Genomic DNA, 26,457 nt, shown 5'->3' on the forward strand with positions numbered 1-26,457 from the left:
TGTGTACCAGCACAGGAGGGACCTACAGTATGAGCTGTTTGTCATGACCAATGCTGCTGATGATGATCTGGAGTGCCCCCTTCTGGACATGGTCCCTTGGATGAGATTCACACAGTGAAAGCCATGAGGACCTTGATAGTCAGACTCTTTCTTGTGGGGTAGATGATGGGACGAGCCAGCTGAGTCAGCCGTCCAGGCAGATACACACTGTTAATAGAGGAAGTCCAGTCAGGTTTACAGAGGACAGAAAGTTGTTTAATAGTTGGACAGACCTGAGGTGCCTCAAGATTTCGTTATACAGCCCAAATGGAGCATAAAACAGGAAGACCAGGTCCAAGATGTTGAAGTTGAACATGAAGATATCACTGATGGTGAAGAGCGGTGAAGGTTCAGTGAGGTTGGAAATTGGATTCTGAGGGCGAGGATGCACATTGAGAAACCTTTTTTACCAGCAGTGACGCTTCAATGAGGCCAGGAATGATTACAACTGAAGTTAAACAGATTTCATAAGATCTTTCTCTAACATTATTTCTCATGAGCTGCAATCTGCCCTATACTAAACTTAACTTGAGGATGTCACTCTATCTTTGGACAAGACTTTGTAATAAACCGCAGAGTTTGTTTCTCTGAAGAAAATACTGTGCTTTTGTTAATGCAGTATAATCTGCTTAGGCTATATTAAATTAAATGTTAAGATGACAGAAAGAGTAACCACAACACCAGTTCCACCTGTATTTTAGACAGTACTGGACATTTAAATGTTTATATCTCTCAAAAGCCACATCACACGGAAAATCATTTACATTGTATTTGGATAGCTTACAGTTTTGTGCCACTTTTAACACCAGGAAATGTAGAAAAATGTAGTTCTCATTTAGCCAAACGCACCAAATGTGTGAAGCTGAATTATGGGTAAATGTTTACAAAATGTAGCACATGACCACACTGTGTAAAAAAAACATCATTTCAATTAAGATCTGGAACTGTTTAAAACGCAGAATAATAACCAAACTACGTTAAATGGAAAAGATAATTCAAAATTTTCACTCTTTAAAGATCAGGACATGTTGCAGGTTTTGTAGTTTATGTGCTTTTAATGACACACCAGGTTTGCAAACAATTCCATATCAAAATGACCATTTCTTCATAAAATAGTTTCTCTATATTTCTCCCTCCACAGTAGAGCAACTGGTCACAAATTAGCTACCAGAACGATTGTTTTATATTATATATTCTACACATTTACATTATGGGACTTACTGACCGAACAGGTAGGAAATGATGCATTAAAAAACTGCCAATAAAACTGTCATTATTCATATTCTGTACCAACTCTGAAAGGGTCAAAATATTCACATGAAAGTACAAAAGATACACTTTTAAAATCTAAATTATAGATATTTAAATGCCAAACCTTGAGCACACTCCTGTTAACTGGTCCTTCCTCCCTGTTTGAAGCTTATTGATACACATTGATACACAGATGTTAAACGTGACCAAAAACCCAACTACCAGTCGACTTTTCATTATTTTAGCTGTTTCCAGTCAAAATCTTAACAGGATTTAGCATTTTTCTTGAAAACACTTTAATAGGGAGAGTGGAGGGCCTGAAAATATTACCACCAGACTGTATCCAGTGCCACCAGCCAGACTGTGTGCTGGTTTTAGTACAACTGAATAATTTTAAATTGAAATTATGTGAAAAGAACAAGACCATGTAGAGAAAGAGCACAGATGGTTTTCAAGGAAAACTGCAGGCAGATCACCCCCTTGTCTGTGAGATATGTTTGTAATGCGTAGGCTACATGAAACATCTAAAAGGAACAAGTCATCCAAAAAAAAGTGTAAACATCAGTTCTAGGATTGTAGATAAACATGTATGCTGTGGTCTCATATATAACAGCTGTGCAACGACATTATTGACATCCCATGAAAAAAAAACTGTATCACACCTGATGGTAAACATCTTTAAAGCAACTTTTGGGAATTTCTAAGGACTCAATTAAAAAGGTCACTGATTGAAAAAATTCTAATCTTTTCTGCTAAAATATTTAATATCTGGATGTTTCACATGACAGGAACATGGCATAAAATGGGTTGAATACCGAAACATTCATTATATGTTGTAAAAAACCAAACATTATATAATATGAATCACATCACTCAAAAATATTTCCATTCTAAACCATGTTACTATACGATAGTTGAAGGTATTAAAATAAAACCTGTTATTTTTAATGTAAAAACCTTTTAGGTATTTTTTAAACATCTTATTCTGCAACAAAACAGTTCAAAACCAGTACGAGAACATCAAGATAAACGATAATTCCCCAAAGACTTTCAGAGTGAAACTGACAACCCCCACGGTTGTACATGGATAAATGCCTCAGCTCTCCCACTGACAGCTGGGCACACTCTGAGAAATGATTCACAACAGAGATGTTCATCTTTAAAAATAGCTCAATGTAGAAAGTCAGTAGTTGCTGGAAGCAGCTAGATGATGTGCTGCAGTTTGTTTGGATTGCAATGAGACAGGCAAAAATCCACCAGTCTCCCTTTTGAAGACTTGTTAAGCAATACGAGCCCAACAACAAACAAATCACAATTTCCCTCCTTTCAAAGCTGTGACAACATCTGTTGCTGGGATGTGTGAGTTAGGAGAGCACAGACTTTCCTGCAAAGAAATGGGGCTCATACAATGGCTCCATTGACTCCATCGGTTTTGACCTCCCCCGGCACAACACCACTTAAAAATACTGTTGATTATTAACTGGGAAGCCACTGTGCTCTCACCGAGTGGAATGTGAGCCATGCATTGATTATCCAAACCGAGCAGAGCAACTGAATTACATTCAGCTCCAGTGTCTAATGCACAACAACACAAACAGCAGATCTGCTTTTTGTTGCATGGAAGGGAAACAAGCACATGTATAAATACACATGCAGATTCTTCACATATTGTATTTCCCAGCAGTATGTAGTGCTTTCTTGCAGTGAAAGGCCACCAAACCCAAAAGGTAATACAGCATTCTAACATAGTGCATTTCATATGTAAATCATACGTCCTAATTCTTTGCAAAACAGTCGACCCCTGAAAAGTTATTTCTTTATTTATTAACTATGTCTTTACAACAAAAACGCACTTAAAAAGACTGTTTGTACCATACATCTTTTCCTCCGTACCACAAAGAGGTCGCAGCAACTAACAACCACATGCATTAGGGCAGCACAATGCCTCTGTCTTCTCCATACAGGATGCCTTGTCTTTCAGGGAGCATGTCCACTGGCCAGATGGGCTGCAGGGACCTCTCTGGCCCAAATAAAATGGCTTTGATTGTACTGAAGACCCCTATCGAGGTTTAGAAAAAAGTGACCAGAATACTAAACATCATCTTCAATGTATACCATGGCACACAGAACAACACACATGAGATTCTCTGTTTAACTGCGCTCTGCTGCATCTCAGAAAACACATGGGAAGTGAAGGAAATACTTCACATGTAGAACCAGCCAGAAATATTAAACTAGTTCAAAGAAAATGAACATTAATCAACATTCATTAATCCAGTCAAATGTTGGATTTAGTAATAATCAGACCCTTCTCGTACCATGATGGGATTCCACAAATGTGAGCTCCACTACTTATCAAGCACTGAGTTCTACACTGAGTAAACTTCTTTTTGGCACTTTAACAGTCACAGGTTGCTGAAAGGAAGACAGTAATACAAATGATGCTACGGAAACAAGATCAATGCTACACTGTTCTGTGGCATGTCACAAGTGGGTGACTGGGGGACAACCTCAACTGGTTTGGCTTCAGGTTCTTCACTGGAAATCGTGAGAGGACTCAGATCCACATGCACGTACTGTAGAAGTCCCAAAATTAAACACACTCTAAGCTCATTTCTGTCACACAAATATTCACCTTTGCTTTCTCTCATTTCCCTCAGTAGAACACAATCCACGTTTTTTCTTAAGTCCATCACATTACTCCCCTGCCTTTGTCCTCAAGTATGTCCACTCCAGGTTTCTGCCAGTCCCAGATACTCTGGATTCTCTGCAGTGGGTGTTACAAACCCATTCACATGTCTGGGCACTCCTCTGTCTTTCTCCAGTACACCAGGGCCATCCAACAATGCAGTCCCAGCTATGGCTTTGGCCATAAGGTCTAGATAGTACGGGTTGTCAAAAGCTGGGGAAGTGGAGGCCCCGGAGCTCACAGGGACCAAGTATCCAGGGTTCTCCACACTGTGGCCAGATCTCAGGCCATTAGGGAGGCGTCTGTCTACTCTGGAGCCTTTACGAGGCAGTGTGGTGGGCCGCTCGGGGATTCCCGGCCTAAGATCCTGAATCTCCTGGTTAATGTACTCTGAACAGGTGAAAGAAGAAGGAAGACATTTAATTTAGCATACTCAAACCTTGTTTTATTTCTTTTCCATCTTTTTGGAGAGTCTCCAGTGAAAAAGATCACCCACCTGGTACAGCATGATTATGATTAGAACCATGACTCCGTCTGGGAAGTGAGTGATGAAGGTGGTGAGAATGATGAAAGCCATTTGGCCCATCAGTCTCCAGGTCATCCTGGCTCCCATTGGGGTAGGTGGGATCTTTAATGTAGCGTCCAGGGCTGGCTGGGGGTAGGGAAGGATCATCTGGAGGCCCATCCAAGAAGACCGAGTCAGACTGGCCCCCGGCAGAGGGTCTGCGAACCAGCGCTGGGTACTGAGTCCACAAGCCATTAGAGGTGCTGGCTCCTGATGGCAGAGTCGGGTACTGGCTACGGCTGAGAGTGCTTAGTGAGGAGTACATGCTCTGAGGAACTCCAACAATGGAAGGCTCAACATCTAAGCCCTGATCTCTGCTCTGCTGAAAGTAGGAAGGGAGATGATAAACAAAAAACAAAGAAGGTGATTTCAGCCATTTAATTCTCTTTGGCCCTAAAGAGATTCCAATGGCTAAAAGCTAAGTACAAAGTTTCTAAATAAATGTTTACAACCCTGAACATCCAAAAAATAACAGGTTTGAAATCCATTTCAAATCTACTTCCTAAAAACATGCATATTAATTATCTCTTTCTTGCCAGCTATGTTAAGTAAACATTTTGTAAAAGTCAAAAATGATGAGTCTGTACAGCCACACTAGCAGGATACTGTGAAAGTGGAACAAAAAATAAAAGCGAAAAGACAAGGTCAAAAACATCGTCCTGTCCCACTGACCCTGTAAGATTGGTGTCTGGATGGCCCGTTGGCTTGAGGTCCATCACCTTGAGTCCGGGAGAAGACATTTGGCTGAGGCACAAGGTACTCCTCAGCATCCAGCAGTTCCCTCATATCAGTCCCTTCCTCCTCCATAAGTGTCCGGAAGAACTGGCTGTCCACTGGACTGGACAAGCTCATCTGCTCATCGTTCTACAACAGAGACAAAAGAAAAGGAAAAAAGAAACAGTGTGATATTTTATATTCATCCTTTTGTTTTTTTAAGAGGACACTTTGGCAGGAAGGCGGGACAACTGCAAACACATATAATCAAACATATTAAAATAAGTCAGACAAGAGTGAAACAGCTGCAATGTGAAACATAAGTACACAAACCTGAATCACTACATAGCGTGATGGGTCTCTTGCCATGGTGCTAAAATCACAAACCAGATCTTTGAACCTTGGTCTGCTGTCAGGATCAATCATCCAACCTGTAATCCAAACATAAATTCAAGACCAATCAGTCATCTTCAGTGCAAACTACTACGGTGCTAACAGACAAGTTTTACTCTCAGAAATGTCTTTTTTTTTTAATGTTACTTTTTTTCAATCTATTTCAAACTTTTTAGCTGTTTTAAAAAAAAAATGCAATTACTTGGCAAAAGGTCATGTTCATATAAAATAAAATATTGCTTAAACCTGGAGACACACAATATTTAAAAAAAGAAAATACAGCATTAAGAAGTACAACTACTAACATTTGACCATGATCATGTAAACGTCGATGGTGCAGATGAGGGGCTGGGGAAGCCGCTCTCCTCCCTCTAAAACATCTGGTATTTCCCTCGCTGGGATCATGTCATAGGGTTTGGCACCAAAGGTCATCAGCTCCCACACTGTCACCCCTGAATTGTGGGGAAATGTACAGTTTACTACAACCTTTAAATCCAAAATTAATTAGAAGCCAAAATGACACTGTTAACACTTGAAAATGTCAGGACATTGTGCATTAAACTAAACTGTGTGCAAAACTTGAATGTCTGTACTAATTTAAGCCAATCATTTATTATAATTTCACTGAGAGAGCAATAAATATTTGCCAATTTCCTATAAAACCTAAACTATTAATACCATGAACTACTATTTTTCCAATTAAAACATCTATTTTGATTTTGTTGCTAGATTTATTTAAACAAAAGTAAAAGTAAGTTAATTGAAACTTTACTTGCAACAACATAATATGACACTACAGTATATAGAAACTGAGAAAACTAATTTAAAATTTAAATTGCTTTAAAGTCATATTCAGCAGAGTGATACTGACCGTAGCTCCAAACGTCACTTTGATGAGTGAACTTCCTGTGCAAGATTGACTCCAGGGCCATCCATTTAATCGGCACCTAGAAACAAAAGATATGCCAGTGAAAAGGAAATAATTATTGAGGGAATTATTATTTCTGAATATTCAAGTTCAGATGCTCCTACAGTCGTAGCCCTTTCTTACCTTTCCTCCATCGGCGTGGTATTCAGTCTCGTCGATGTCTAGCAGGCGAGCCAGGCCGAAATCAGTGATCTTCACATGGTTTGGATTTTTCACCAGAACGTTGCGGGCAGCCAAATCTCTGTGGACAAGCCGGAACTCCTCTAGATAATTCATCCCCTACACCAACACACATACACGCAAATCCATGTGTCCACAAATATACAGACTGATACCACATCAAATATGACAGAAAAAATAAGATCAGAGAGAAATCAACAGCAACATTTAGAAAGTGTTGTTTTGCTAAGAAGTACACACGTTCTTCTACTTGTACTAGCAGCATTACAAGTCATATACATAAAATAATAATAAAGTAATAATAAAGTTATATACTTTATACGTTTACGTACCTTAGCAATCTGCACACACCAGTTGAGGAGGCACTGGGAGCCGATATGGTCCTTGTTCTCCCGTACATAGTCGAGGAGGCAGCCGTACGGCATCAGCTGAGTGACCAGCTGCACCGTGGAAGTCAAACAAATACCCAGGAGGCGACAGACATAAGGGCTGGCAACCCCAGCCATCACATAAGCCTCCTGAGAAGAACGGAAGAAGGGTTTTTGAAGGAGAGGACACAGCATGTATGTGTGGACTTTGAACATGTTTCAGATTTGTACTCACATCAAGAATTTCTTTGTTGGCCTTTGGAGAGGTGTTCTCTCTTAACACCTTAATGGCCACTGGTATTTTCACATTCTCCCCATCAGGAGCCCACACTCCCTGAAATCGTTATGAGGATGTCAATTTAACGATCTAAAGAATAAAAATACTTTTTGCATCTTTGTAACAAATGATTATGCTACTCAACATACCTTGTAAACAGTACCAAAGGCCCCTGCACCGAGCACCCTGAGTTTTTTCAACTCAGTCTCCTTCAAGATACGCATCTGAGCCTGATTGGGTGATGCACCACTGGGTGTTAGAGGCTCCACCAGCTGAACACATGAATGAGGTAAGACAGATTACATCATCACACACTAAAAATGCCTAAAGGGAACTAAACGTGCCTCCTCTAAATTGAGTAACTAATTCAGTAAAGAACAAATTTCATTCAATTTTCAGTTTTTAACAAGCGTTTAGCTTCCAACAAATCAATTCCCATCTGGTTCAACGACACACAACAAAAGCTGCTACAGCTCTGAGACATATACAACTTAAAACATGTGACAATTCAATCCTACTGCCCACCTCGTGTTCTTGCAGGATCCTCCTCATTGTCTCCTTCCTCTTCATCTTCTGCTGCCTCTTCAGGTAGAAGACCAGCAGGGCCAGCAGGATTAAGAAAAGCACCACCCCACCTACTGCTGCTGCGATTGTAGTTCCTGGTCTATACAGCAAAAAATAGCTTAACTTCAATTCTAAAAAAAAAATTGTTGACTAAATCTAATTGTAAAAGAAAAATCATAAAAAAATAATAATCAGCATCAGAACAATTGAAGTAACTCACCCCGCCCTGATATCAATGGGGCAGCCTCTCTCATCCATCACAGTACATCTAAAACAGAAACACTGGGTGTGAAATCGTTCTCATCGTTCTCTCCTGTGTAATGTGTTCTTGTATTTGTGTGCTTGTGATCCATGTCCACTCACGACAGTGTGCAGTTGGTGTTGCAGGGCAGACAGTGTTTTGTATCATTACTGTACTTCCACACAGTTAGCTGATCCTCCTTCACACCGCTGGGGCAATGATCCACACAAAACTCACCGTCCTGGTAGTTCTGACAGACTGTACAATGCTCTGCACCCTGAAGACACAAAGAACAAAAATCAAAAATGCAGAAGATTTTATTTATTATCAATAATTTTGCGTAGATCCCAAGTTGACATATTTCATTGCTTTGTCTAATCAACAACACAGAGTGTACAAGTTATACAATTTAACAATATAAAAACAGAAAATTCATCCAAGTTTGGCCTTTTTGCATCGACTGAACGAACGCAGACTTTAACTGTAAGGGAAAAAAAATTAAAAAATCACAAAAAGTGTATTTTCTTTAGATGGATGAGGCATTTTTCAGAGCTTATTCCTGAATGAAATCTGAACTATCCCCTTCAGTACTGCATGGTCAGAACCAAAGTGACAAGTCTTACCGGTCCATGACAGGAAGCAGAGCCGTTGAGAGGTTGACACTCTGCATGACAGGCAACACATACAGATCCATTCACGTATTCACGTATAGACCTGCAGCACAAGCACATACTGTAACATCCCATAAAACACTTTGGCATTTGTTGAATGCTTTATCTAAAGCACCTGACACTGTCATAAGAAACTTTTTAGAGGGGGGCACCAGCTCCATATAACCATCCAGGTTAGCCTTATAATATTATGGTCTCTGAACCACTTAGAAATGGTCACATTATGAAGGTACAGTCAACATTCTTTGGAGAATAAGAGTCACAAAGTGTCAGTTTTACACAAGAAAGAAAATTTATTTTTATACAATAATTGCTATAATTAATTTTAAGAAAACTTTTTAAAACATTAATTAATGTCTGTCATACACACTTGTCTGATTTAATGCAAGATAACAGCAAAATATACGCAAAATATTTTTAATGATGTGATATAGATTTTACCATGTTAAGCCCTAAACCTGCATAATTACAAAATTCTAATGCTACATGGACATTTTACAGATGTTAGAGGCAAAATATGACTTCTTTTTCACTATCAAAGTACAATCAAAAAATCTTTATTGTTCCCAAGAAGGGAATACCAACAATATAAAAAGCAAACCACAATCACACAGCAACAAACAGGGTAACACCAACCATCAAACGCCTCAGACATCTATGGGAAACAAACAAAAGTTCGACAGTCCTACAGCCACTGAACCAAAGATTTAATCCTTTTGGTCCTTGCAGCAGGAACTAGATCGAAGTATCTCAAATTGTTAAAACAGAGGCTGCAACCTTTCATGCAGACATGCTTTTAAAAGATGTCAGAGTTGAACTTTGTTTACTCCAGTGATTTAGCTTGACACTAACAAGAAAATTAAGTCTGTTTTTATTGGAAAAGCTGAGGTTTCCATACCACACCACAATACAAAAGATGTGACAAAAGGGTCATCACACTTTCACAGACATTAAAATAATAATTTTATCTAAGTATATATGCTCAGCTGTACGTTTCTGTAAACCAATTCAGCATGTGCTGTCTTTCAATTTTACTAATTCAAAAATAATGTAATAAACAAGAAATACTCACATATCACAATATATAGATATACCTATGTTTCTAGGTGTGGCATGATTCTATTATTGAGGCATTTGAGGCGTTTTTAGAAAGAAATGTGTGAAACTTACAATAAAATAATGTCACCATTCAAAGCTTAAAGGCTCAATTTAGGTTAAAGGTTTTTTAGACTGATGTGTGACTACTTTAGCATTTGGCAATAATTGACAGTACGTCTACACCTGCTTACGTCTCACTGCTTATGTTTAGTTTTACTTTATTTACTAGAGAACTTGTTTGAGGATTACCCACACACACACACACACACACACAGACACACAAACACAGAGAGGAATGTATTAATTGGAATATTATCACTCTGCTTTTTATTGATTTAGTACAGGCACACCCATAGAGAAACTTTCTTACCCCTGGTAGATGTCACACTGCTCTACACACTCAGTGCCACGTTGGAAGGTTTTGCAGGAACCACACTGTCTGGGCCCTTCACCCCAACAGCCCCCCTCACACAGTGGGTGACAGACGTGCCCCTGTGATTCTGAAAACACATGTAAAAACATGTATTCATCTTACTTTAAATACACTGAATAATATTTTGTGCAACTGGATTTCCATTGAAAGAAGAAATTTGAGTGATTCTTGTATTTGGCCAACGTATTTTTTTTGGATGAAGACAGAGACAAGTCCCTGATCAAAGTTTTTTTTATTGTTTTTTTTTTTTGTCCTTTTGGCTTATCCCGTGAGTTCTGGGTCGCCACAGCAGATCATTGTCCGCATGTTGATTTGGCACAGTTTTAAGCCAGATGCCCTTCTTGACGCTACCCTCTCCATTTTCTACCGGGCTTGGACCGGCACTGCACAGCTGGGGAGGGGAATGAAGTCCCTGATCAAAGTACAACCCACAATAACTTTAACAGGCCTCAGCATCGCTCTGTTCAGCACTGCACTGTGTGTGATAACCTACTGCAGACTTCGGGGTCCTGGTTTTTGCTGACGATGCGGTGGGGTCCCTGGGTGGGGTGAAGGATGCTCTGCCAGGGCAATGAACTGGTGTCACACAGCTGGGAGTTGTTATATAACAGGACCAAACCTCCACTGACACTGCGTAGCGAACGCAACCCAAGAGCCTGAATGTGTAGATTTTGGATGGCAAGTGAAAACACACCTCTGAAACAGAGGGAGAGAAGCTGTGAGTGATCAGAAATCAACTGTGAGCTTGTTTTTCTTACATTTTTTTCTGAAGTCCTAAGTAATCAAAGTGCTCAGAAACAGTATCAACATTTTGTGATACCTTGTGACCAAACACACTTTGAATCCAGCGTCAACAGGGCCAAGGAATATTCTGTTTTCATATATGGTTTATATAAATGTATGATTTATGTCTGTATAGCACAACATTTATCATAGTTAGGTTCAACATTTTTGTTTTACCTTGATGTGTGGTAGTGGGCATCAAGACCATAAAGAGCTGTTGAATTATATCCTGAGATTCTCTGTCTACAATTTTTTGCAGAGTTTATATATGCAACCTTGGTGTGAATTGCAAGTTTAATTAATTATTAGCCTTTATAACCCTGAAAGTGAACAAACTGCATCAGTAGAACCAAGGACATGCAATCAAATATAAAAAAAGCACAAAGACAAGGTGGGGGGGTGAACATCAGCACAGTGGCATGTGGCTCCATACTGAATCTCTACATTGATTTGAAATAGAACACTGGGCAATGTGTATTAAAAGTAGATTAGAGAAAAGAGAAAAGAGTTAAAGTAAAAGTAAACAGTTTTATGATGGCAATAGAGAAAACAATGGTTGATATAGAGACAACAGAAAGATGGGCCGGAAGGGCAGGCAGTTTAAAAGTCTTACTTGTAGAGCATCCTGCCTCTGATCACCTTCAGGTTCTCAAACACACTCAGGTCAGTCCATTCTTCTGGCCAGGCATCAATGTACAGATAACCTGCAGAGTAAAATCCGACAAAAAACGAATAACACATCAAGCTTTTATGTGATGAACTATTACTTTTTTCTTTTCTAGGAAAAAGCTTAAAAGCTGCTTGAAAAAGCTCTTCTCAGTCCTCACAGTTCAGTACCTGTAATCTCCTCCAGTTTCTTGAAGGCACTTAGCTGCCCCAGAGTAAGACCTGATGTGTTAGTCACAGGATCCCTAGACAGTGATGACATTTGAGTACAACTTTAACACGCACTTAAACGTCAGTTTGATTATCACAAATGGTCATCTTGTCTCTAGTCTTGAATAAGATGTTTTTTACATGCCCAGTATGTTATCAAGTAAAATATGTATTCAGTACTAAAATCTCCAGTGATGCAGTTTTTGAATGCAAGTTTTTTTGAATACTTCCATTTTGCGATACAAGAGAAATCATCAACTATTATTGTGAACAGTTGGCACTTAATGCAATACACCATTTACCAAAGATTTAGCATCTCTGCTTTGGTAGATTTAGATTCGGCAACTTTGTATTAAATACCTGCAAAGCATAGGTGCTGGCTAGTTTCAAATTATAAACCTTCTAAGTGCACATATATTTTTTTCCTGTATTTTTAACTATATTGATTGATGTGTAAACATATCTCAACAGTATTCTACAGGGATTAGAACCTGTACCAAAGGAAAGTAATGACTCTCCGTGGCAGAAATAATAATACTATTTTTTGTGCTTTTGTATCCTTGTAAACTATGACTGCGACGCAGGTTCTGTATTTTGTTTATCCATTTCTTACCTTGCAAAACTCTGAGGGTGGAAGGCAAGACTGCCAAAAATCTTATTACATTTGTTGAACTGCTCCACATTGGAAGATGTTACCATCGTGGTGATGTGGTTGTCCATGACGCCATTGTCCATACCCAGACCATAACACACTAAAATACAAACCACAAAGAAACTTTAATTTGTGCCCTGAGTTTACAAAAGGTGTCCAACATAAAATGATAGGATATCCTGAGGTTTGTGAGTGAACAGAAATGCACTAATGCAGAAAAGGCATTTTTAATTATATAAAAATGCCTAGGTTAATTAAAGGTTAAATGTTTTCTTAACAATCCTTTTCTGATGTTGGTGTCTACATTTTTGTACCTTTATCTTTTAATATTTATAGAAAAATGTCTCTAAATATTTGTGATTAACACACTTAAGTCTAAACTGTGAACTCATGAGAAGGTTAAAGTAAACTCTGTGGGTGTGCAATGAGCTTCTCAGCAGCAAAATCTGTGATAATAATAGTTGACACCTCATCAACCAGAATTATCAATGTAACAATAATCTCCACTAAGAAAGAAGTCTAGAAAAACATATTAAACTGTACCATCTTAAAACATCTGTGTAATTTGAAGTGTAGAATATTTGATCTTTATCATAATTAAAACAGGTTAGATAGACATTGAAAAGTACAGCCTCAAAAAAAAACAGAAGCATGTACACTTGCAACCCCTGCAACATAAATTCCTGTACTTGTGTAGAGCAATACTACCAATGTGCAAGAATGCAGTTGACATCCTCAAAAAACTGATGGCCATTTACACCACCTTGCACTGAAAAACAGTAACTGCTGCTGACTTGGATATTGGTGTTGCAGTGATTGAGCTCATTATATGAAGTCAACTGCATTAATGGAGAAAACCATTGTTCCATAAACAGAAAAACTGCAAATTACACATTGCCAAAGCCCATAAATGATAAAGGCTACCACCTGATAGATGTTGGCACCACACACAATTAGTGTGCATCCGATCACTTTGGCATAACTACCAGTGACTGCAGATTGCCACCTATGGAGCACAGAGCTGTAGTTGACATTAAAATTACAGATGGCTCCATGTCTGTTTACCTAAATACTGACAGAAAGGATAACTGTCGGTCTTAAAGAGCTTAGAGAGTGAGACAATGTCCACCAGGATGATGATGTACTGTAAAAAGAGGGAATAAATTAAACCTGTATTGTGGAAATATTCTAGAACAACTGGAGTATTTTGAAACATATGAGGACAAGAAACAAATAATTTATTTGTACAACACTGGTATTATCCATGAACAAGATGGTCAAATTTGTCATCAAAAGTAAAAGCAGAAATGCAAAAATATAAAAGAATAAATCAATAAAAGAATGGAATCTCATTAATAACAGGTTTACTGATTTTGTTGCAGTTGTTTTTTAAATATCACTTCTTTTTTTTTTAGTAAAAACTATTTGGGAGATTTGATTAGCAAAAAATAATTTTGTCTTAAATGTAAAGGTTTATTTAACATTTTAGTTATATAGACAAGGAGTGTAATAACTTGTGTACTTTGCATTATCGAATGGGTCAATCCTGATTCAGGAGATAAACCACATGTATAAATTCACAGTACTGCAGAAACGGGCTGGTTCACTTTGCATAACAGTTAACAGCAGAATATCGGCATCTGCACTTGTAATCATAGTTACCAAGTGATAGATGTGAAGAATGCCACTGAGACATTAGAGACAAACTAAGTATTTGTGTCCAAAATGCAAATAAATGTACCTTCAAACAAAACACCGACAAACGCACAATGACCCCACCTTTGGGACAATCCACTTCACACTTTTCACACTTCTGCGTCTCGTTTCCGTCAGGCTGGGTGATGATAACCTCCTTGTTGTCTTTGGGACAAACCAAAGTACAGGCCACCTCCATAGCCAGGTAGTTATCTACAGAAAGAGAAGAAGTGTTCAGCATGAAAAGTGAAACTGAATTAGATATGAAGAAATGAGAAGCTGGTAGGCTAAAGGCTTACAGAAGTAAAAGTGTTTGTGGAAAAATGAATACACAATAATTTCTCCTCCTCCCTGAGTACCTACTATCATCAAGACGGGCCACAGCAAAACAAATAATCATCAGCTGCACCAGTGGCCACTAACTAAGCACAGTGGTTTAGCGTTCCGGAATTCTTTTCTTTAGAAATGTATTCTTACAAGGACACGTCTTGACACAGGTAGCTCCAAAGTTGAACTTCTTGTTTGGATTAGGTTTGGTCTGAAAGGTGGAGGGGTCATAGATGTTGGGTGCAGGACAGTTCTCCTTACACACACCACTGTCGTTAAAGTGGCGGCATGCCTGGTGAGATGAGGAATGAGGAAACATGTTACTGCAGAAATGACAAGGACAATGAGATTCCAAGGAAAGAAAAACAAATATTATATCTTACAAGTGTGTATGTGTGTGTGTGTGTCTGTGTGTGTCTGTGTCTGTGTGTGTGTGTGTGTTTTTACCAGGCAGTCTGAGTCTTTGGGTCCTGTGCAGCCAGCAGCACACTGCATGTGACAGCAATCATTCGCCAGCGGACCTTTGCACCGCTGACAGCCAGACGCACAATTAATACGGGTCACTTTAAATAAAAAAAAAGTAAACATTTTTAGCTGTACTTCAATTGCACCTGGAGTTTCCTTTTTCTTTTATAACAATGTGCACATGATGTTCACTCACAAATTTGGCAATCCTGTGGAGTTTCCCCCCAGCACCTCGTACCACATACAGAGGAACAACCTGGACCTGTAGCAGAAGAAAACCAACAACTAAGCAGAGCTCAGCACTTATGCCAATATTCAGCAATTTACCAAGAATACTAGAATTACTACGTCATAGTTGCATGACTCTACAAACCAGTCAAGTTGCAGTTTATATGTTTGTCTTATTCACCAAATAATTGTCAGGATACTACAGTCTGGACCAAAGCGCTGGACCAGCCGACAACTAAACTGCCACACCTATGGCCAAACAAATGCCACAATGGTCCTGGATGATCCAGTGACTATTGACCACTTAATATAAATTTGCTTGCCGTTCTAATATTTTACTGTGGCTCTCTGGAAACTGAAAAAAAAGTAAAATTTCTCTCTTTGCACCCTTATGATGAACCAATCAGCTGCTCACATTTAGCGGCCGGAGGCTGCAGCCATTCGAGCTTGGCATGGATGTTCTGCTCGTCCAAAGTGTCACTCCAATTGATATTCCTGGGATTTGGGAAACAAAGCTGCGGATTCCCCCAAAAGTACACATCACCCAACAGGATCTCTGCCAGATAGATAAAATATAACAGGAGTTTACCAACTTTATTTTACACTAGATGCAAGATACTAGATACTTTGGTTCCTTCATATTTATACATTTTCCATTAAAAAAAAGCACAATACCTGCTTCAAAAAAATCTCATACATAAGTCTTACCCCTTCTAGTACATCATACCATGTTTGGGGAGAAACTCTAAGCTCTCTGTTTTCTGACCTGTGAGGCTACGAAGCCGGAGTGTCCTGAGCCCCTTTCCATCCAGTGTGTTATCCAGCACAGCCAAGGCATTGCTAGAGTTGAACAGCTGGCTGCCTCGGATGATCCGAAGGTTGTCCAAAGGCACTAGATCCAATGAAACGTGGGCAACAAGTACATAACCCTGCACCTCGATGATCCCCTGCAGAGGAAGACAAAAATAAACCAAAAAGCATGAGTCTGATGTGGGAATGAAAACAGCTGAATTACCTAAACACATTTGGAGATAAGAACACTAAAAAACTGAAAACTCAGTTTGTCCACTACTTCTACTTTGTATATTTTTTATAGCTAGTGAATAAAATATTTTGTCTCAAAGTAAAAAAAAAAAAAGAAAGAAAAAAGAATAAAATGCATCAGTCATGTTTTTAAAACTCATTGTTTTAAAATGTTTCTCTGTAACAACAGCAATGTACCTCTAGGAAGGAGAGGTCAAGATCTCCATGAAGATGTGTGATCTCCAGGTTGCCATGGACAACCTGGCAGCCAGTGTAGAGTAGCCTAAGGGTCTCGTAGTGGTTTTCCAGGCTGGAGGGCAACACCAGCTTCATATCTGTACCCAGGCACACTGAAACACAGATAATCAATGAACCCATCTGTTTGATAATGTTTAATAAAATATACTTTCCATGTATTGTAGTAAAACCAGTCAATTTTTTTGTAATAGCAATACAAAATATTGTTCGATATAAAACACAGATTTAAATGTTTCAAAGCCATTTTAATTTATTTAACACCAGAGGCTACATTTAAAAAACATGCTCACATTCCTGTTAAAGTGCTAAAACTGAACACACCCTGCTGTTGTTGTGTTCAGTGAAGCAACAATTGGAATACAATCACGTCAGGACGTCACGCTGACTTTTCACTATTCTTACTATTCTTACATATTATCAGCGTGTTTAACTGACACACAATTGAAAGCAACTGTAAAATTTGCTGTCATTACTTATGATAGCAATGTAGTAACTTGGGGGAAAGTTGGGTGCAAAAGTTTGCATCAGCTTATTTTGACAGGTCAAATAATTAAAACTATTTTTTTATTCAAAAAAATAATTATAATACAATCAGTAACAAATTTGCTTTTTATTAATTTAACAAAGGAATGCAAACTTTTGCATCTGTATGTATATAACAAAGGAATGCAAACTTTTGCATCTGTATGTATATAATATGTATAATGTATATAAGAATACAAATATATTTGCAACAGCGATTTAAGGCGGTTTTGTAAACCTCATCAGTTGTACTTTTCAAATGGCTTTAAATACCAATCTTATACATGTACATTAGAGTGTTACTGAGTTTACAGGCAAATGCATTTCAGTTAAATACTGGACTCAACATATTTTGACTGTGTAAAGGTTTACAAGTGGCCTTGGCTGGGAGCTCTAAAATACAAACCACATTCCCCGCCTCCGTCTGTCTCTTAGTGTATATGATATATTTTCAACTGGCAGCAGCAATCACAGATTCTACTCAGTGGGTCACACACAGCACTACATTCAGGGTCATACAGTGTTACAATTCATGGGGGCTCTCGCAGAGGCACATAGCTCTCATGCTTTTGCAGGCAGTCACACAGTGGACAGTCCCTCCCCTGCTGAGATTACAAATGACTTCCTCTGGCTTCCATTCATTAGTGAAACACTTTAAGCGATTGAATCCACCTTCCTGTGCTACCTCTTGTTCTCCTTTAGGAGAAAGCATCCAGAAAAACTCAGATGCATCCTCGGCATAACAGGAAATGCTGCCAGGAAGGGTTATCATAATACACTGAGGTTTAGCAAAGTTCAGAAGATATGTGTTCAAGGCTGATCTTATCAAGTATGTGTGCATGCCGTGTGTAAAGTTACCAGGTCATGACTGAGTGCTCAGAACATATCCTGCAACACTGCAAACCAGTACTACTTAGCAAAGTGTAAATTAAGTCCCTGTTAAAATGTGACAGCAAGCTACTGCAGCAAATGTGTCTATGTTTAATAGTGTGGCTGCCAAAAATACACACCCTGTCATTGCAGCTTGTGTCAAATATCAAATCAAATGACTAATCACTGCCTTCTTCAGTGATGTTATCATGGAAAAGTTCTAGATGTCAAACCAAGAAAGAAGTTGGGCTTTTTCTCTCCAGCATTTCAAATGATTTTCAGTACGACAGAACATCTGAACAGAAACCAACTTGCTTGAAACTCTGTTATATGCACAAACTACAATGCCACACAAAAACAAAACAGACAGCTCCAGTTCAGCAGTTAGATAAATGTGCTGATTTTCCATTTCTAAAAAGTGCGTATAAAGCCCGTTCTCAGCTTCCTCTCCTTTTATTCCCTCATTGTTTGCTCTCTCAAAGTCTCTCAGCAACGGCTGTGTGTGTATGCTTGGCCTTGTGAGGAGCTGACCCCCCCTCCCTCCAATCCACACAGCCTAAAATACTCTTTTATCACTTACTTTGCTCTGTGTGCACACTGTCATGTCACTCTCTCTGTCTTCCTCTTCTACATTCACTCTACATGATATTAATACCAGGGCTGAGAGCACAATTATCTCAAACTTTCCTCTCTGTTCTCCTCATTTCTTTCTTTCTCTCGGTCTCTCTCACAGTCCTTCTGTACATCTCTGCCAAGCTCCTTTTTGACTCTGGAAAGTGTCATTTCACAGGAATGTGTGTCTTTGAATATCTGGATGATGAGACACGTGTGTGTTTCACCATGAGCAAAAGGGACCAAGACAAACCAGGCTACCGTTCAGTGTCTTGTTCAAAAGCATGTCAGGAACCCTGTGGCCACAAGGTGATCTCTGTGTCCACCAGGCCACCTCAGCACATACTCCACAGTGTTTCACGGCTCTCGTCCATGGAAATTTCCACTAGTGCGTTTTCAATTAAAAAAACAGCAGTGACAATTGTTACTTTCCTCTCTTTTGTTTACTTATTGATAATTTCCTTATAGTGACAATAAGGGGATACAAACTGAATCATAAACCTAACAAAACAAGTCAAGTCAAGTCAAGTCTGCCTTAATGTCAGTTCTTCCACCGTACATACATACAGAGAATTGCAGCTGTGTTACTCTCAGACCCATGGTGCATACAGACTAACACTAACAATAGAGCCTAAAAAACTAGATCAAATATACAATATAAAATACAACTATACAATAAGGGCATGTAAAAGAGTAATAAAAATAAAAATAAAAATTAAGTAAAATAAAGCACCGCAAGGCACATGGCAGATAGAGTGCAAACCAGCGAAGTGAACGTGCGAAGAAAACAATGCATATTCAAATAGTACAAATGTTCTTTCATCATCACAATTAACAAAAATGATAAAGGAGTGGGTACAAAAGTTATATTAAAATAATGAAAATTAGATTGGTGTAAAAGTTTGACAAATTAATTCAAAATTAACTTTCATTTCTAATAAAGGAATAATTGTATTAGTTGAATGTGCAGTAGATATTATGTTGAGGAAAATAAATGTGTTTACTCTCTTTTACATTTCATAATAAGGGGATGCATAAATAAAAGTTTATGCTTACTGAAAGATGTAACTACATTGTGCTTCTGTTCCCTTGATTTTTAAAATATCATCATGTCGATGTTGTGCACATGAATTATTTTTGTCATAATCAAACATCAATAGATCTCGCTCTGTTTTCCTACTGTAAGATAATAGTTATCAGTACTTGTTTGCTGTTTGAGCCTCGCACAAAACTAAAAGCAAGCTAAAGGCCACACCTGCACATGGCAGCGTGCCAGTTAGCACAGGGAGTGTGCATGTGTGTTTACTAGAGTGTGTTCAGCAAGTGACACAAACACGATGGCAGCGATGCTACCGCAGGACTTCGACTGAAGCATGATGGAACGATGTGACAGGAAAGCGCAGTCAGTGTGGTCCTCTCTAATGGATTCAATCCCTCTGAAGCTACAGAGAGAATGAGCTGATCCAACCGGACTTTTTCTGTCAGTTCATCAGCTCAGACTCAACATGTCAGTCCTGAAGACAATGGTAATCCTAGCAATGTGCCTTGCATAAACTTCAAATTTCTCCAGCCTCCGTGAACACATTCTTTCTTACTTTCGCTCTATGGCTGAGGGAGAAAAAACAGGTATTGCTCAACAGACAAGCAGAACAGGATTTGTACTGTTCTGGAGCCATAGACGGGAACTTCTCAGTCACTCAGTCATTCATAGACTCTAATCACAAACACGTACACAAATACACAGGCAGGATAACTCCATTTATGCATTTAATAGTGTCTGTTATCCTCTTCATTCAAATGTGGAGTCCACTTCAATGGGGCAGATTATATACAGACATGCAGACAAAGAATCAGTTAGTGTGTATATTTAAAAAATTAAATATACATTTTGATAGCAATACCCTGATTACATGCAAAATGTCATGATCTTAATTTAAAATAATGCTAATGTACATTTTACTTAAAGTACAAAGTATTTCATAAATAAACAATTTATTCCAAACAATACTGAATATATCATTTATGGTAAAAGTAATAAATAAAAAAATAAAGGGTCAGAGATCATTGTTGATTAAAGTGGAGCTTTACCACTTTATATGCTGATTGCTGGGTAACCCACGATGATACATCAACATTTATTAATTCATAATATTTTTTATAAAAATAAGATATAAAAATTTAATATTAAAGCCAACCGGCGGGATTCATTTTGTGGCTGATTGCTGAATGGTGGCGCATGGTGTATGATTTATGGTGTAACTTTAGACTATGAGGTGTCATGGTAAGGGTCACTGAAGGGTCACCCTATGATATAATTGTATTAAAGCCATAACATGCAACTTTGGTTGAGACTTAAAATCAATTCACTCTGCTGTGGTCTTCTACGCACAGTCTTACCTCATGTACTTGTTTTTATGAAATTACAGCCAATGAGTATGCTGCAAACTAATGAAGCAGAAATTGTTTTAATTCTCTCACTGGTTGCAATAGCATGAGTGAATGGTGCACCACCCCCAGTGTTGTTCATTGAGTCTGGGTCACTGGATGCTTCGACAGCACCTCCACACCCAAGGTTACATACTGTACCAATAAAAGAAAATCAAATACTGGCAGCAGAAATAAAATATATGAACTCTGTAGTGATGCAAAGTGTACTAAAATATATTTCCCCATTTTATTTCCTGATTTGTTCAATATATAAATTATAAGTCACCATTTACAATGTATTTTGAATAAATGTTTGTATTAGTGGTTAATGAATAATTTCCTCATTCTCCATAAACCATTCTTATAAGAAGTTTCAGCTTGCCAAGTATTAAAATAAAATCCCCTTTGACTGCTGTTTATCCTTCTGTAGAACAATTTATTAGGACTCAAATACATCAGGGGACTCTTACTATAAAATGCTGCAAAGCACGTGAGCTGAAATTCTTTTATTATCACTTCAAAAACACCTACAGTGTTTGTTCATGAGTTAGCCTATTATAATATTATATCATATTGTCAATTCGAATGACTCAATTGCAAAATGAGAATTTCCCAACTTGCAACCCAAACAACTGACTTATTTAAACTGATTTAACTGATTTTTGTTTAGTTACAACTACAATGCCTAACTAAAAAGGGGAATTAAGAAACTGTCTCACAACGTTATCAAGAAGTGATTTTACTGCTGAACTGTAAAGATCTGTGTTAAACATTTTTTTCCACTTTAGTTTTTATTGCCAAAAGCAAAAAATGAAAAGGTTTTTTAAAAAAATTATCAAGTATTAAAGAAACTTATATGGTACACAGCAGGACACACACTGGATACATTACATGGTCAGCATCTTAGACTTCAAGACCAACAGGATGAGCACTTCATCACACTAATACACAATCCAAACTTCCTTCTAAAGTTATCGTTAGGAAACGTGCAGGAAAAAAATCAATGTGACGTGCACTGAAAATCAATGCAATGAGGAAATATTTTGCCCTAACAGTTGTAATTTATTTCAAACTGATTTCCTTGTTCAGATGTGTGTCTGAGTACAGTAAACGTAGGTTGAAAGTGTGTAAATCAAACCTAAGAAAACGACATTAGAAGGTAGTGAAAGTTTCCTCTGAGGCTGGTGATGAGGACCAGTGGTGGCCTTTGACTCAGCTCCAAGTGATTTAGATCAGTAACACTCAGCCTGGACTGGTGAGTCATGGCTGGCTGAGTTAAACTGCCTCTGAGGCCAGTTCAGTAGGACTTAATCACCTCGTAGTGAGTTTCGCTCAATGGGTGCACTGGAGTGTGGGGAGGACATGAACTCTGTGGACATGGAGGTCACTAAACACACACACACACATGCATTCCCACACAGGGATTGGAATAAATTATTCCGAGCATTAAAAGAAAAACATCGAACATAACTACTCTGACCTTTGGAGTCATATAGTGTTGACTACAGGGTGTGCGTGTACAGGTGGGTGTGTGTGTGTGTGTGAATGTGTGTGTGTGAGTGTGAATGTGCGTTGCCAAAACACTGACACACACTAAACTTAATAATCGAAAGTAAGACCTCTGAGAATTATCCACTTGTGTATGATGCATTGCTTAAGTCAGGGATTAGGGACCGATCATAGCACTCACACTGAACTGATGCTTCAGAGATTGACTCTGTGGAGCAAAGTGCTCCAACCTGTTCCCACCAACAATGCAGCTGTATTTGGAAATTACTTCGCCTGTGACTATTGGCTTTGTTTGTGTAGTGGGGGTAGCAGATAATTTTTTTTTCTCATAGCAGTAAAGAGGAACTGGTTTAATTATTTCTATGTAGAGGTTTCATCAAAAACTAAACAATGCTGATAATTCATCTTATTGTTCTTTTGCGATATGGCCTTATTGTGAAGTAGGGGTTTGATATTTAAGTGCTTATTGACAAAACTGTGAAATCCGTGTTGATACAGATTGCATTATAAAAGGGATTCTTATTGATGTCAATATTTTTGCCTTTTGCCTGCACCATAAAAATGCTTTAAAAGCTTTATTGACATCTCTGATTCCATTTAAAACACTGTAGGGAAGGCTATTCAAATTCCAATATGAACTACAGCAGCAAACAATGCTTGAGTGATTTGGGATGGGGATGAAACTTCAGTAACATTTTACAAGAGCTCAACTTCAAATAGTATTTTCATCTCTTTTGAGTCGTTGATGGGATTTACTTTAGTCTGAAAAAAGAAGCAGAAAATTGTATTTGAGAAGTGGAAACAATCGCATGTTGGACACTTAAAGGCCACTGCTCAATAAACTGATTTACTTCAGCTTTAATATAAACTTTTGAATTTCCAGCTACTGTTAGTGAAGTATTCTGCTCATCAATAAAACTATTTTAAATCAGGACTTGGAGAATTCACTTCTAAATATTAACTCGTTGGCATTTTCCAGTTACTGTAGCCCTTGTTTTACCAGCAGACATTCAAGCTCCGTGTTTGACAAGTGGCCCCTCTATCAGACAATGTCCTCTTTAGAGGCAGAAGTGAATAATTGACATCGCCATGATCCTTGGCGCACAATGCCCTGGGCCGCAGTTGTTGTTGTTGTTTACCAGCCTAACGTCCGCCTGCGACCACAAGTCAGTCCGTGTCTCTGTCCCCGAGCTGCAAAGCAGGTCCTCGCATTTCCTACCTGGCGCACTGCTGCAACTACTACTGTTTGTGTTTATTTTTGCAACAACGCGCGCTTGGAGTTGTGGTGCCAACAGCAGAAGTCACTAGACGCTCGACGCTACAAAGTGACAGGTGTGATTTGCCTCAGCGCTTCCTAACTCGCACGATCCTCCGCAGTGACTGAGAGAGGACGAGGGCTTGTGGAGTCACGGAGGAATGTGGTCCTGGCCAAAAATATCAACCTCCTTGGGCCAAGCTGAACCTCAAACATTTACTTAAATATAACCAACACACTATACTCCCGTGTACCTGATAAGCAGGGTGTATATTTTGCTAACAGCAGAGCCACGAACAGCTCTGAAAGTTACCCACCTTCTCTGCCCAACGCGCCCGTCACTCCGAGCAGCACGGCCCCGAAAAACAGCAAACTTCTCGCCGCCTCCATCTGCTGCGACCCTCGTCTCTAGTCCATACTCCGACGCGAGATATTTCTACTTTTCCCAAAGAGGAATGGCCGTGTGGCGAGCTCTTCGCCCCGTCGCCGGGTTTGTGTTTTTCCGCACCGTTTGGAGTTTATTGCTCGTTTCCCAATCTCAGTGACTTCCTCCCAGGAATTTCGTGCCTGGCGTAAAGCGTGACAGCGCTCAGGAGCTGAGGCGCGCTCCCGTGAAGGCCTGAGCGGGGAGTGGCAGGTTGACTCAGCCCGCCCTCACTTCAGACTTCACATAGTGACTTCTCTGCTGCCAAACCAGCTTTCTACACATGATGTAGCTCTTACTTAGAAATAGAGAAGGATCCCCTGTCCACTTAAATGTGATTAACAGTACTGTGCAAAAACAACCTTTAAAAGAGCTCATGGCTTTAGGCAGGCTGTTCCAAATAATTGGCTCCAATGTCTCTTCAGGTCATCCAGATTGCCTCCCTGATGCTGAGATAGTGGCTCTATTGAGACCTTATCTTCTGTTCTTTCAAGACAGATCTTTATGGTTTTGGAAATGTTTTTGACACTTTTGTAATGAATGGATTTGGAACATATTAAACATCCATTTTAAGTATATTCTGGTATATATAGATGGAACTTTCTGTTTTCTGAGAAAACATTATAACGTGTCCTCTAAAGTGCCCGAAAGTAGAGCGAATACAATTAAATTTCTACAATAGACTCTTCAAATGGAGATGATGTAATGCCCCTTAGAGCACATATGGTGCCCTTCATATTTTTTTGCCCCTGCCCATCGGATAGCCTGAGTCCACCACTGGTGTTTACCTTTTGTACAGCAGGATTTTTTAAAATCACTTGAATGCTACTTCATGGTTCAATGCAACAGTGAGAGTGTGTTATGGAAACTCAAAATCTGAACATGGGACTTCTGTGTCCAATAAGCTCCGTTATGAATTTTAGTCATGTCACAACATCTTAGGATGTATTCACACTCCCACTCATACATATCACTAACAACTATTGGGCTGTGGGGATAGCTGATTAATTGACCACAACTAGTACCACCCAGTACCAAGTCCATACTATAGGGTACAAGCTAAGCATATACAAAATACTGCAACTCCATCATCAAAATATCACATAAATAATTTTCTGTATTTTTGTTTTTTTTACTGAGGGAAACATTTTCTCTGGAAATGTGAACTTTTTTTGTAAAAAAGAAAACATAACAGAGCATCCAGTATTTTAATTTGTCTCACAATGAAAAGTTAGGAGAGGATCTTTAAATAGGCTCCTTGGTCTCCAGTGCTTTAGAAGAGTACATAAAGTACAGGGGGCAACAGGTCTTCACCTCCTGCAGCTTGCATTTGTTTGTAGTCTTCACTTTGTATCACAGGTATTCTGTGAAATAAAACATGTCTACTGATATCCACTGTTATAATGTCAAATGTAAAATCAGTGGCATGATGTCTTCTTAAACATAAAAGTATTCATTACACCAGGTGTTCTTTAAGTTTTTATATTTTATACATGTTAGTGCAATTATTTGCAGATTGTCATATTAGAGTAAATTAATAGATTCATTTATTGATAATTTAAGTAGTTTCATAACTTTTGCAAACCACAGGTTTTGATAATCTCAGAATTGTGGTCTGTAAAACTAATAGCTATAACAATCAAATCAATGGAGCATGTAGTACACCGTTACCCTTGGAGAAGCATAAAGTAGAATGAAACTAGAACTTAAATACCCTAGCATTGTCGTATTGAAGTATTGAGTAGTTTAAAAATTATACATCGCCACTGTTGCAGCAACAAGACAGAATTAGATTTTTTTGAGCCACTACACACAAAAATTAAGATGAGCCTATGGCCAATAAAGCTGCAAGTCATTTTATAATAATTTATAACTTGAAAAATATTTCACATCATCCACTCTAAAGTTTTTTTTTCCATAATCCATTAAATTCCCATTTATATGCATCATTTCACTCAAAATCTGCAGTGTAGCCTCCATCAATTCCTCTTTACATATCTTCAATTTACAACATTTACAATCAAACATTATTGCTTTCAAACTTAAGCATAATTGTGAATATTACAATCCAATCCGTTTTACCAATGGATTTTTGTGTGCCGCTGAATTTATAAAAGGGG

The 26,457-nt window shown here is 38.6% G+C and overlaps 1 protein-coding gene across 2 annotated transcripts; it reads right to left on the reverse strand.

Moving 5' to 3' along the window:
* Positions 1–1,074: 1,074 nt before the first annotated feature.
* On the reverse strand, positions 1,075–24,520 carry erbb2 (erb-b2 receptor tyrosine kinase 2). Of its 2 annotated transcripts, none has more exons than XM_067487596.1 (27): positions 24,231–24,520; positions 16,659–16,810; positions 16,204–16,384; positions 15,853–15,993; positions 15,406–15,471; positions 15,192–15,307; positions 14,895–15,036; positions 14,502–14,630; positions 12,684–12,822; positions 12,032–12,105; positions 11,808–11,898; positions 10,905–11,107; positions 10,349–10,478; positions 8,833–8,923; positions 8,332–8,486; positions 8,189–8,236; positions 7,930–8,068; positions 7,554–7,676; positions 7,363–7,461; positions 7,092–7,277; positions 6,703–6,858; positions 6,523–6,598; positions 5,957–6,103; positions 5,592–5,689; positions 5,217–5,408; positions 4,476–4,866; positions 1,075–4,369 (listed from the first exon to the last, which is right to left on the reverse strand). In XM_067487596.1, the coding sequence occupies exons 1-27, from the start codon at positions 24,301–24,303 to the stop codon at positions 4,008–4,010; spliced, it is 3,900 nt and encodes a 1,299-aa protein (XP_067343697.1). In that variant the 5' UTR covers positions 24,304–24,520; the 3' UTR covers positions 1,075–4,007. The 2 variants fall into 2 exon arrangements, with proteins under 2 accessions (XP_067343697.1, XP_067343698.1); XM_067487597.1 differs by having other exon boundaries at positions 4,476–4,863; positions 24,231–24,519.
* Between the last annotated feature and the right edge of the window lie 1,937 nt (positions 24,521–26,457).

This window comes from Channa argus, chromosome 20 (genome assembly GCF_033026475.1).
Source record: "Channa argus isolate prfri chromosome 20, Channa argus male v1.0, whole genome shotgun sequence".
Taxonomy (NCBI): Eukaryota; Metazoa; Chordata; class Actinopteri; order Anabantiformes; family Channidae; genus Channa; species Channa argus.

Coding starts and splice junctions, on each gene's coding strand:
- erbb2 (XM_067487596.1), bottom strand. CDS start 24,303: ATGGAGGCGGCGAGAAGTTTGCTGTTTTTCGGGGCCGTGCTGCTCGGA. Junction 6,859..7,091: donor GGTGTGTGCAGATTGCTAAG/GTACGTAAACGT, acceptor GTGTTGGTGTAG/GGGATGAATTATCTAGAGGA. Junction 5,409..5,591: donor CACGCTATGTAGTGATTCAG/GTTTGTGTACTT, acceptor TCTCTGTTGTAG/AACGATGAGCAGATGAGCTT.